A 12,295-nucleotide genomic window follows, 5' to 3' on the forward strand; every position below is an offset into this window, starting at 1 on the left:
GCAGATTCAATGGGCCTAATTCTGCTGCTCTGTCTTATGGTATGGTTTTTTGGAATTGCTGGTGGTTTATCAGCATAGCCTACTCATTCTCCAGCTCTATGACAGAAATCTTTGCTGTAATTTTGTCCCAACATTTGTCATCGCATAGGAATTTCACTTCGACTCAGACGGACTGGAGAATTGCAGCTACTGCAGATGAACTAAGTCCCTGATCTTTGTTCTCCATACTTCAAGTTGCTAATGCATTGCTGTAAGGTTTTAACATGGGATCAAATAATTAAAGACTTCAGTTACTGAGCTAGTTGGAAGAGAAGTCCCAGGGAATCAAGACCTGAAGACCAAAGAGGGAGCACTGTAGTCAGGCAGCCACAGGCACATGACTGACCAAGGAGTAATGCAACAAAAAACTCCTGTACAATAAGCAATTGATAATTTGACAAATGGCAAGTAACGGGCATATCAAATGTTTGGAAATATATATATTTTTAAGTTACCACAGCAATCATAACTCTATTCCCTAGGAAATATTTTAATTTAAAAAAGTATTAATCATTGTTACCAAGCTTAATTTGAGTTTATGTTTTGTATCAAAACGATAAGTTTGAACAGATTTGGAAAATATACTTACCTAAAACCACCACACAAAATTCATTGCCTCTGATCTTTGACGTACAAATGACGACCACATAGTTTGGTACTTTCTGTTGAAGATGCACATCACCAAATGTTCTTAACGTCTCCGAGATGCCCTCTGCTAGAGAATTCTGAGAAAAAACAACTTGCACCAGATCTCTCGACACACTGGCGGCAAGGCGGGCCAGCCAGGGTAACTGCCCTGGAGACACAGTGGAACAAGGGGCTCCCAGCTGCAGGTATCGGTCTTTGAGGCTCGAGTCCTGTATAGCTTTCAGCATAATCTGTTCAAATTCTTCCCTGAGCGGCATTTGGTCTGGACCTGAAACAACCAAATACCCCGCAATGATTGAATTCTGAAATATATACATAAATCATAAGATCATAAGTGATAGGAGTAGAATTAGGCCGTTCGGACCATCAGGTGTTCTCCGCCATTCAATGATAGCTGACCTATCTCTCCCTCCTAACCCCATTCTCCTGCACATCTCCCCATAACCATAACCAAATAACACAACAATCATCGGAGATAATGACTTGACTCGTAAAATGCCATAAACTCATAATTTTTGCAAGGGTTACTTTTCAGAAACGGCCACAAATCATGACAATTCAAATACCATTGTTTCCCACTGACTCCAGCCGATTCTGGGCGATTTCTTTGAGGGCTGGGTTTGCAGAGTTGAGACTTTTATTTGATGGGAGATATGAGTTGGGAGGCACCGCCGGGGCACAATGGTGGACAGGCAAGAATAGGGCATTGGCGTCCCAGCAAGGATATGGCTGGAGGCGCGCGGTAGGCTGGAGCTTGCCTGGATAGGGCACCGCTCATAATAACTAGAGCACGGACTGGACGTTGAAAACGGTGCCAAAACATGGCGCTTCTTGATTGCGGGATCAGTAGATTATTTCTGTACACTTGCTAATAGAGGATACATAGATACATAGAAAATAGGTGCAGGAGTAGGCCATTCGGTCCTTCGAGCCTGCACCGCCATTCAATATGATCATGGCTGATCATCCAACTCAGTATCCTATACCTGCCTTTTCTCCATACCTCCTGATCCCTTTAGCCACAAGGGCCACATCTAACTCCCTCTTAAATATAGCCAATGAACTGGCCTCAACTACCTTCTGTGGCAGAGAATTTCAGAGATTCACCACTCTCTGTGTGAAAAATGTTTTCCTCATCTCGGTCCTAAAAGACTTCCCCCTTATCCTTAAACTGTGACCCCTTGTTCTGGACTTCCCCAACATCGGGAACAATCTTCCTGCATCTAGCCTGTCCAACCCCTTAAGAATTTTGTAAGTTTCTATAAGATCCCCCCTCAATCTTCTAAATTCTAGCGAGTACAAGCCGAGTCTATCCAGTCTTTCTTCATATGAAAGTCCTGATGCGGTTGGGTATGGGAATGCTGTACTGGACTGTATGTAAGAGAATAATTTCAATGTGCTTTTGCATGTGGGACAACAAAAGCACCATTGAACCATGGCCATGAACCCTCTCAAGGTGGGAAGCCTTGTGGACACAGGCACAGGCACCAACACCGGCCTTTTGGTGAGACATGTAGTACTTTACTAGTGGAAGAATATATGGATACGGAAGGGTTGAATATTAGGGCAGGAATAGTGGTATTGATTCTCTCATGTTGTAAACGGTTATTACCAGGAGATTGTGAAGTGCAAGTGTTACCCGTCATGTATATTACCTAATTTAGTAATTGCCCAGTTCTTAAAGCACATGCAAGTGAAAACTGAACAAGAAAGATAAACAGCATTATGGGCTGCAGTCTGTGTAAATATATTATTTACAGGAAGAATTATCTGTACAAAACAGACCATAGCTAATATAATCTGATCGCGTCACCTGCCCCAGATTACAAAACAGCAGACCATCTAATTATGAGGATGTTGCCAGGACGAGAGAGTGTGAACTATAGGGAGAGGTTGAGCAGGCTGGGTCTCTATTCCTTGGAGCACAGGAGGATGAATGGTGATCTTATAGAGGTGTATAAAATCATGAGAGGAATAGATCGGGTAGATGCACAGAGTCTTTTGCCCAGAGTAGGGGAATCGAGGACCAGAGGACATAGGTTCAAGGTGAAGGAGAAAAGATTTAATAAGAATCTGAAGGGTAACCTTTTCACTCAAAGGGTGGTGGGTGTATGGAACAAGCTGCCAGAGGAGGTAGTTGAGGCTGGGACTATCCCAACGTTTAAGAAACAGTTGGACAGGTACATGGATAGGACAAGTTTGTAGGGATATGGACCAAACGCAGGCAGGTGGGACTAGTGTAGCTGGGACATGTTGGCCAGTGTGGGCAAGTTGGGCCGAAGGGCCTGTTTCCACACTATATAACTCTATGACTAACTTATTTCAATGATTCAGTATTTTATAAATCAGAGCATCACACGCAGAAAGGTGAAGGGATTGTAAAATTCTTTGGGAATCTCTACTGATCTCCAACTATAAACCCAGCAAAATCCATAATAGAACTTCATTTAGTTGTGCACTTGTTAGCTCCACGAACTCCAGCGTTGGAGATCAACATTGGTTTGCCAGCTGTAAATCCTTACAGAACTCATTGGCAAGTGTAGGAGAAATAGAAGAAATGGTGTATGCAAGATATTTCCAATAAAGTACTTAAAATCTTACCAAGATGAATCAGATATTGTATTGTTAAGAGGATCATGTTTTCCACTGACAGTATCTGGCTGTTGGAAATTCCCAGTTGTTCCAGCTCAGCTGATGTCGGCTGTGGAAATTTGTAACAATTCACAAGTAGGGGACTCACTACAATATCACCAACGTTGCCATAAAAATATGGCAAAGAACCATAACCTGCAAAGAGAAACAAAACATATGAGTCTTTCCATAATATTCAAGATCAAATTATATGTGTGCATAGGAGAACATTATAGTTTAGTTTAGTTTAGTTCATTGTCACATGTATCGAGGTACAGTGAAAAGCATTTGTCCTGTGCTAACCAGCCAACAGAAAGACTATAGTGGACACAAAAAGCTGGAGTAATTCGGCGGGACAGGCAGCATCTCTGGAGAGAAGGAATGGATGAAATTTCAGGTCGAGACCCTTCTAGAAGCGAAACGTCACCCATTCCTTCTCTCCAGAGATGCTGTCTGTCCCTCTGAGTTACTCCAGCTTTTTGTGTCTATCTTCGGTTTAAATCAGTATCTAAAGTTCCTTCCTATGCAAGACTGTAGTGGAGGTCACCTTGCTGGAAAGTGACAGGTGTAACCTTCACAGTGAAGCCCAGACATGTGGCAGAGCCGTCAGATTCTAAGGTAAAGGCACGATGGAGCAGCGGTAGAGTTGCTGCCTCACAGCATCAGTGACCAGTGTTCGATCCTGACTATGGGTGCTGCCTGTGTGGAATTTGTATGTTCTCGCTGCGATCGTGTGAGTTTTTTTCTGGGTGATCAGGTTTCCTCCCACATTCCAAAGGCGTGAAGGTTTGGAGGTTAATTGGCTTCTGTAAATTCTGTGTATCGGATGTGAAAGTGGGATAATGTAGAATTAGTGTACGAGTAGATAGACACAAACTACTGGAGTAACTTAGCAGGACAGGCAGCTTCTCTGGATAGAAGGAATGAGTGACGTTTCGGGTCGAGACCCTTCCCACTGAGTTACTCCAGCATTTGTGTCTTTCTTTGGTGTAAACCAGCATCTACATTTCCTTCCTGCACTGGGAATAATCAGCGGCGAATCGGTTGGCTGAAGGATCTGCTTCCATGCTGTATCTCTAAAACTAAATAAAAACTAAAAACTAAAACATAATTACTGCTGGAGTAACTCAGTGGGTCAGGCAACTTGCTTCCCTCCCAGTGACAACCACTTCTCCTATTTCCAATATTCTTCCTCCACCTGTACTCCCCTGCCCACCTTCTATGTTGTTTACACATTTTTATTTTCAGCTTGCTGCCTGATCCACTGAGTTACTCCAGCAATTTGTGTTTTACTCAAGATTTCAGCATCTGCAGTTCTTGGTATTTTTAGATTCTAAATATGACACATGTCACGGGAGGGCAGAACACACAGCTCCACTGTCTGTCCAAAATTTCCCCCCTGAAAATGCTGAGAATCGTTGACATCTGGCTGGGCCACATCAGTCAATAGCGTTTTCAAGTCATTATGAATGTTTCAAACAGTAAAATATATTCTGAACACATTAACACTTAAACAAATGTGTGGCACGGTGGCGCAGTGGTAGAATTGCTTCCTTACAGAGCCAGAGACCCGGGTTTGATCCTGACGACGGGTGCTTGTCTGTACGGAATTTGTACGTTCTCCTCATGACCTGCGTGGGTTTTCTCCGGTTTCCTCCCACATTCCAAGGATGTGCAGGTTTGTAGGTAGATTGGCTTGGTATAATTGTAAATTGTCCCTGGTGTGTGTAGGATGGTGTTAGTGTGCGGGGATCGCTGGTCGGCGTGGACTCGGTGGGCCGAATAATCTTTTTAAGCGCTGCATCCCTAAACTAAGGTGAAGGTGATGGTCTAAGCCATAACTTTAATCCTCTAAGGGTGTTCTCCTCCATCAGAATAAATTGAAGGCAACATTTCACCAGATTCAAACTAGCACAGGTTTTTGGAGCAGATTTCCCCACAAAAATACCAGGGAATTGATGTATCTTTGGGCTTCACATTGGACTGGCCACATGTGCAGTCCTACACTGTAGCATGATTGTGATTACAATTTGAAACAGACCCTTCGGCCCACCAAGTCCACGCCGACCATTGATAGACAATAGACAATACACAATAGGTGCAGAAGTAGGCCATTCGGCCATGGGCGGAAATCTCGGGGGGGAGGGGGGGGGCACGTCCCCTCCCTGTTTTGAGAGGTGGGGGACAATTCCCCCCCATGTTTTGTGAAACATGTATTTTGCAATCAGTTCCCATTGCGCGCTGCGGAGTTGTGGCTGCATGCATGGTCAGCTGGCTCAGACTCTGAAAATAATTAAATGTCATCCTTTGGTAATAATAAACGCTCATCCATTCCTCATACACTACACAAAATAGATTGCAGCAAAAGCAAAACCGCCATGGAATGTTACATTTTTAAAAAGCTCTCGGGTTTAATGAGTACTGTAGAACGATTGGAGTCATTTATCACTTCATTCCTCTGAGACAAAAACGATGTGTTAACTGTCGTATTAACACTGTTATTTTGATGTGTTACCAACCAATACATCGATATGCCCTCAGTAAATATAATTTTGTTTTGACCTTCAAGTATTACTGACGCTTTCCTTTGAAAAAAATTCACGGGAGAATTTCTTAAAACTGTCTGATGTGGGTATAATTACCATTTGAACTTTGGAGGCAGACAGCGGGTAACGCAGCATCTATGTAGAGAAGGAACAGGTGACGTTTCGGGTCTCGGCTCTTCTTCAGACCATTTGTGAACTTTGGATGTATTGGTGGATGGGAAAGATTTAAATGGGTAATGCAGGTATAGCCCCTGTTTCACCCATTATTCAGTCATTTTTACCCATCATTTAGGGATGCTATGAATTTTTTAACAATTAAGTATGTTTACATTTATTTTTGTCAGTTTATCAAAAGTCTATTCATGTATGTTTTTGTTAGTTAGTGAAAAATTTATGTGTGTTGTTTTCTCTCTCTCTCTCTCCTCCAAGGTTAGTTCTTCTGTTTGCCTATATTTGGTTCAGTTTTATTTAGTGTTATTTATCACGTGTAGCTTTTGAAAGATTTAAACGGGTATTGGACCTTTCGGATGGTCATTAAGGGCTCCGGACCGTGAGCACAGGTACAGGCACTCATTCACCAACATTATTTAGTCATTTTGACCTATCAAATGGGTGAATGAGGGATTGTACCTACACGCCAGGAAGCCCGTGCTCATGGTCTGGACCACGACCGTCCGATAGCTGCTTAATCTTTCAAAAGCTACACGTGATGAATAACACTGAATAAAACTGAAGCAAATAAATGTAAACTGAAGGGGGGGGGGGGGAGAGAAAAAAAAAAGAGAGAGAGAGAGAGAGAGAGAGAGAGAGAGAGAGAGAGAGAGAGAGAGAGAGAGAGAGAGAGAGAGAGAGAGAGAGAGAGAGAGAGAGAGAGAGAAACAATAACACACATAAACTATTCACAAACTATCAAAAACATACATAAATAAACCTTTGATAGGAGGAGATAAAATTGTTAGTTGTCATGCACACTTGTCATCGGGCCACCAGGCCACCAGGCAATTGTGTCCCCCCCATGTTTTAAAAGCGATTTCCGCCCTTGCATTCGGCCCATCCCTTGACTCTGCTATCTTTAAGAGCTATATCTAACTCTTTCTTGAAAGAATCCAGAGAATTGGCCTCCAATGCCTTCTGAGGCAGAGAATTCCACAGATTCGCAACTCTCTGGGTGAAAAAGTTTTTCTTCATCACCATTTTAAATGGCCTACCCCTTATTCTTAAACTGTGGCCCCTGGTTCTGCACTCCCCCAACATCGGGGTCATGTTTCCTGCCTCTAGCATGTCCAATCCCTTAATAATCGTTTAGTTATAACGTTTATCCTTATAACGTTTTGTGTTTTGCTCAAGAATCCTGCTTCTGCAGTTCCTTCTATCTCCATGTATGGCAAACTTGCAGGTAAAAAAGCGTTGAGGTGCAAAAAGCAGCTGGTTTCACTGTCTTTGAGATAAAACAAATACAAATTAATTAAAATCAAGATCTCTGGCCTTGATTACTATCAGATGGCAATAAAAAAAAGTTTCAGTTGTATCCTGGTTATGCTCCTGGTTAAACATCAAGGATCCCACAAAATAGTAAGATTAAATGAGAACTTACCAGTTTGAAGTTTGATCTGTATTTTATGAGGAGGAACGTTGAGGGAATACGTGAAGAACCCGCTTCCAACGCATGCGTGTCATTCTTCAAAGCAGCGGTGTGAGGTCACAGAAACTATAATGACCTAACATAGTAAGATTATCAAAGAGATACCAGTTTTGATATGATCATAGGAGGGTGGGAGCGGAGGGCACGTATTCCCTCAGCGTTCCTCCTCATAAAATACAGATCAAACTTCAAACTGGTAAGTTCTCGTTTAATCTTACTATTTTACTTCGGAGTCACGTGAGTGACTACGTGAAGATTTCAAAGCTCTGTGACCTCATGCCGTGGAACGAGTCCATGCTTCACAACTGCCTTGGGTATTGGGAGAGAGTATCATTAGCAATTTTAGACACACTTATACAAAGACTTGTGTGATATAACGAGAAAATAAATTTATTAATTGAAATCATAGCCCTGTAACCCTTTGGGCAAATTATAATATTGAACGTAAAATGCTTTCCGAAAATGATGATGGCTCCAAAACTGGTTTATTATGAAACCTTTGGAAAGTCCTTTCGGATGACCATCCTGCTATTCTGAGGATTTGGTCCGTGGGTACCTCCAGAATTTTTGCTGCGGATGTTGCTGCAGCCCTGGTGGAATGAGATTTAAAACCATTAGTGTCTATTCCTGCCATCTTTAGGACACATTTGAGCCACCTTGAGATAGTTTGGGTCGTGACCCTTTTGTGCGGTTTCTTGTAAGAAATTAACAAAGCCATTTCCTGACCTCGAATGCTCTGAGTATATTCCATGTATAATTGGATATGTCTTGCTATACACAGACGTTCGTCATATGGATATGCCATAAATTCAATCAATTGACCCGATGAACCTGGTCTGTTTGTTTTATTAACTCATGTATGACAAACACCAGTTTCTCTGGTGAGATGATCAAGGAGTCCAGGCTCAGTTTGCTTAATGACTGGACTCGTTGTGCAGTAACTAACGCCATGAGCATAACCATCTTCATGGTCAGTTTCTGCAGTGATAATGCTGTTATGGGCGACCAGCTCCTCAGCATGTTCAAAACGACACCCACATCCCAGATTTTGGAGTACCTGGTTTTAGGGGGATTTGCATTGAATATGCCCCTCATAAGTTTTGTTACCAGGGGGTGCGTTCCCACCGTGTGCCGCTCCGTTCCTTGTGATAGGTAATTGGAGAGTGCACTTCTGGCACTATTGATGGCACTGTAGCCCAATCGTTTATCATAATGGAGGTATGTTAAGAATTCCAATACGGCCGGAATGTTCTTGGCCCTTTGGTCGAGGTTGTTGTCAAAGCAGTATATGCCCCATTTCTTGATGTGTCCGAGGTACTGCTTCCGTGTTGACAGTCTTTGTGCGGATGTGATGAGATTCATCGTCCTGTCTGCCAGCCCCATGCCGTGTAGTGGGTCTTTCAGGCTCTACAAATCAACAAATCCATAGTCTTATGGCATGGGTGACTGCCCCCCCCAGTTACTGGATGAGTTAATAAATTTGGGCTATGTCCAATAATGGAACATGGTTCTAACACCATCCCCTGTATGACCGAATACCACAGTTGAGTAGGCCAATCGGGTACTATGAGAATCCCAGATGCCGAATATTGTTGAATTTTCCTTTGTACCCGATTGATGAGGCAGAATGGGGGAAAAGCATAAAAAACGCCATTTCCCCCAATGCAGTGAGAAAGCATCTGTAGCTTCTGCCCCAGGGTCTGGTTCCCAGGACACATACCTTGGTAATTGGTGATTCAACCTGGACGCAAAAATATCAATATCTGGTCTACCATATTTTGCTGTAATTTCAGCAAATACATTTTTATTTAACATCCATTCCGTGTTTTCATTAAATTTGCGTGACCTGGTGTCTGCCACTGAATTTAGCTTACCTGGTAGGTATGTTGCCGATATCCAAATGTTTCTTTGGATACACCATTTTGTAATACCATAGACGAGTTGTCAATAATGATGGGGTTGGAGCAATACCTAATGTTATGTTCCCACCACTGTAGTTCAATTATAGCTTCCGTAGGCAGCTCCATAGGTCTATCAAAATGACCTTTGTTAAATTTGAGTGCTCTAATTTTTGCTCTTTGCAAATTTTGATAATGTAATGGCCCAAAATGTGTGGCCGGGAATGTAGCCACAATCTTCCCAATTTTCCGGCCTACTCGTCTAATGGAGGGTCTGTTGGTGTTAAGAAGCTCGCTGCAATCCTCCTGTAGGGCTGCGGCTTTATCTATTGGTAAAGTTACTAACATATTGACCGTGTTAATGGTGAATCCTAGATAATCCATATTAGTTTCTGGTATCAATTTACACTTAACTACCGTCTGTGTTCCCCTTTGATGGGTACTGTATAGTATGCATCTTTTAAGTCAATGCTTGTCATATAGAAACCAGCTGATACTAATTCTTTAGCAGTGATAAAGGTATCCATCTTAAAATGAACATATTGAACGAATGTGTTTAGGGTTGAAAGGTCAATGATAATCCTGCAACCCCCATCTTTTTTATTTTTAATAAATATGTTTGATACAAATTTTAATTGTTCATGAGTAGTATGCTCAATCACACCTTTTGTATACAATCGTTGTAGCTCCATGTGGGCTTTAGATTGTTCGGTTTTTGTAAGGACGAAATGCCTTTCTGGTGTATGTTGTACTGGGGGGTTATTGGGATGAGTAAATTCTATCAGATAACCCTGAATACTGCTTAGAACATACGAGTCTGTAGTGATTTTACACCATTCGTCACTGTAGTATTGCAACCTCCCTCCCACCGTCGTGGGTCCCTTTTTTACAAAAGAACCACACCCACCTACCTCCATGGTTACTGGTGGTTGTATTATTTTCTTTGTTTTTTGAAAAAAGGGGGTTTTGTTTTTATTCGTGATTGTACTGGAGGTTGAGGCTTCCGCATCTTCCCGGGGTGGCCGTCCCTGGCCATACCCTAAAAGAAGGCTGCTGCGGGTTATATTGGGTTCTGGCACTGCCACTGATATAAGCCACACTTTTCGGTCTTCCATGTGGCTGGTACCGTGATCCAAAATAAGCCTTTGCGCTGGTTTTGATGAGCCCCAGTGTCTTGGCTACCTCAAACAAAAGGGTTGGGGTTTTAACGGCTCTTTGTTTGCAAATTGTTGCATATTTAGGATCCAGTGCTGGCTGAATAGCAGCCCTCCGCATGCTATTCAGCTCATATTGTACATTACAGAACAGGGCTAGTGCGTCTTGGTGGCCTTTAGTTTGCTCTGTTTTGTCCAGGGTGTAAGCTGTGATCCCTGCCGTAAGCCCCTTTAAGGCTTTCTGGATTTTGAGATCATGGTTCCTGATGTCCCTCCCCATATGCTTCCAAATGCATTGGTTGACACTGGGGATTTGTAATGCATCACAGTTACCAGGTGGCAGATGTCTGGCCAGTGTCTCTGTGAATATTTGTTGTTGGAGTTGATGGCCAGACATGTAATTAATACTGGCTGCCATCCTGGAATCCAAGTCTGCCCCTGTTTGACTTGGTTTGAAGTAATCAGCCACCATGTCCAGCAGTGTATGTTTTTCTGCAGATTCAGGATCATGGGAAGCTGTGTGATCAGGGTCTGGCCCATCAGGGTCCTGCCCACTCTCCTCCGAAGAGGTCGAGATTTCAGGGGTCCCTCACGGGGTACCCATATGGGGCTTGCCTGCCCACTGTGGACAGTCTCCACATTCATGGGACTGCCACTGTGAAGGAGCTCCTCCAGCAGCTCCTTTAGACGGTCTCTACGTTGAGCTGCACTTGCTATTTTTGGCTGCTCCCATTCCTGCAGCCTTTCAGCAGTGTGCTGCTCTTCTCTGTATCCCCACTGTTCCCGTCCCCGGTACTCACGGGTGCTGGTTTGCGGGCTTTCCTCGTCCCGCCGCTGGCCTGACTGTCGGTCCACGTCTGTCCCCGGTCAGCTGTTTCTCCTGGCTGCTCCGTATGCAGCCACTCATAGCGGGTTTGTTCCCTCCCGCACCCGTTCAGCCCTGGTCCGATATTGATACGGGCTGGTCGCCCGCTGCTGCTCCAAGTCGGGCTCTGCTAGATGGTGCGTTTTCGTTTGAACTTTGCCTCCCGGCCGGGAAGTAAGTTTCGTCGGTGCCAGAATGATTTCTGGCACAGCTGATTCCTCTACCGAGGCATCTAGAGCCGACGGCTGCTGTCTCTGCCGTTCATCCACGTTTACAACGCGTTTCTCGGGCAGCTTTTTAGCAGACCGCTTCCTTTTTACTCTGTCCATTTTGCTGTGAATAAAAATGCAGAGTCCTTACCTGCCTTTTGCTGGTCCTTTTTCCCTTCTCCCGTTACTGGGGGACGTCCTCCACCCTTCTGTTGACTCGTGCAATGCGTGTAGCGATATGACACGCATGCGTTGGAAGCGGGTTCTTCACGTAGTCACTCACGTGACTCCGAAGTAAAATACAGCTTACTTATTGATCAACCTCAACTACCCATAATCTATACATATATTAGATGAAGGTTGGTGTGGAGGGAATAGTTACTGTGTTAACCTCATATAGTTGTTCAGCTTTAGCTGGACACTGTTACTCATCTAAGCATCAGCAATCTTGCAAATCCTGAATAGTGTAAGAAGGAACTGCAGATGCTGGTTTACACCGAAGATAGACACAAATGCCGGAGAAACTCAACGGGTCAGGAAGCATCTATGGAGAAAAGGAATATGTGACGTTTCGGGTCGAGACCCTTCATCAGACTAAGAGTCAGGGAGGGGGTTACTGGAGGTATAGGAAGGTACAGAACAAAGCAGAGCCTGTATCAATGA

The 12,295-nt window shown here is 43.6% G+C and overlaps 1 protein-coding gene across 9 annotated transcripts in view; it reads right to left on the reverse strand.

Moving 5' to 3' along the window:
• greb1l (GREB1 like retinoic acid receptor coactivator) overlaps positions 1-12,295 on the reverse strand; it is a 254,492-nt gene that overhangs the window by 74,054 nt on the left and 168,143 nt on the right. For all 9 annotated transcript variants that reach the window (XM_033019628.1, XM_033019632.1, XM_033019629.1 and 6 more), the window contains 2 exons: positions 3,289-3,474; positions 629-955 (listed from right to left, as the gene is read on the reverse strand). In XM_033019628.1, the coding sequence (XP_032875519.1) occupies positions 629-955; positions 3,289-3,474 (513 nt within the window). The remainder of the gene's footprint in view (positions 1-628; positions 956-3,288; positions 3,475-12,295) is intronic.

This window comes from Amblyraja radiata, chromosome 4 (genome assembly GCF_010909765.2).
Source record: "Amblyraja radiata isolate CabotCenter1 chromosome 4, sAmbRad1.1.pri, whole genome shotgun sequence".
Classification (NCBI taxonomy): Eukaryota; Metazoa; Chordata; class Chondrichthyes; order Rajiformes; family Rajidae; genus Amblyraja; species Amblyraja radiata.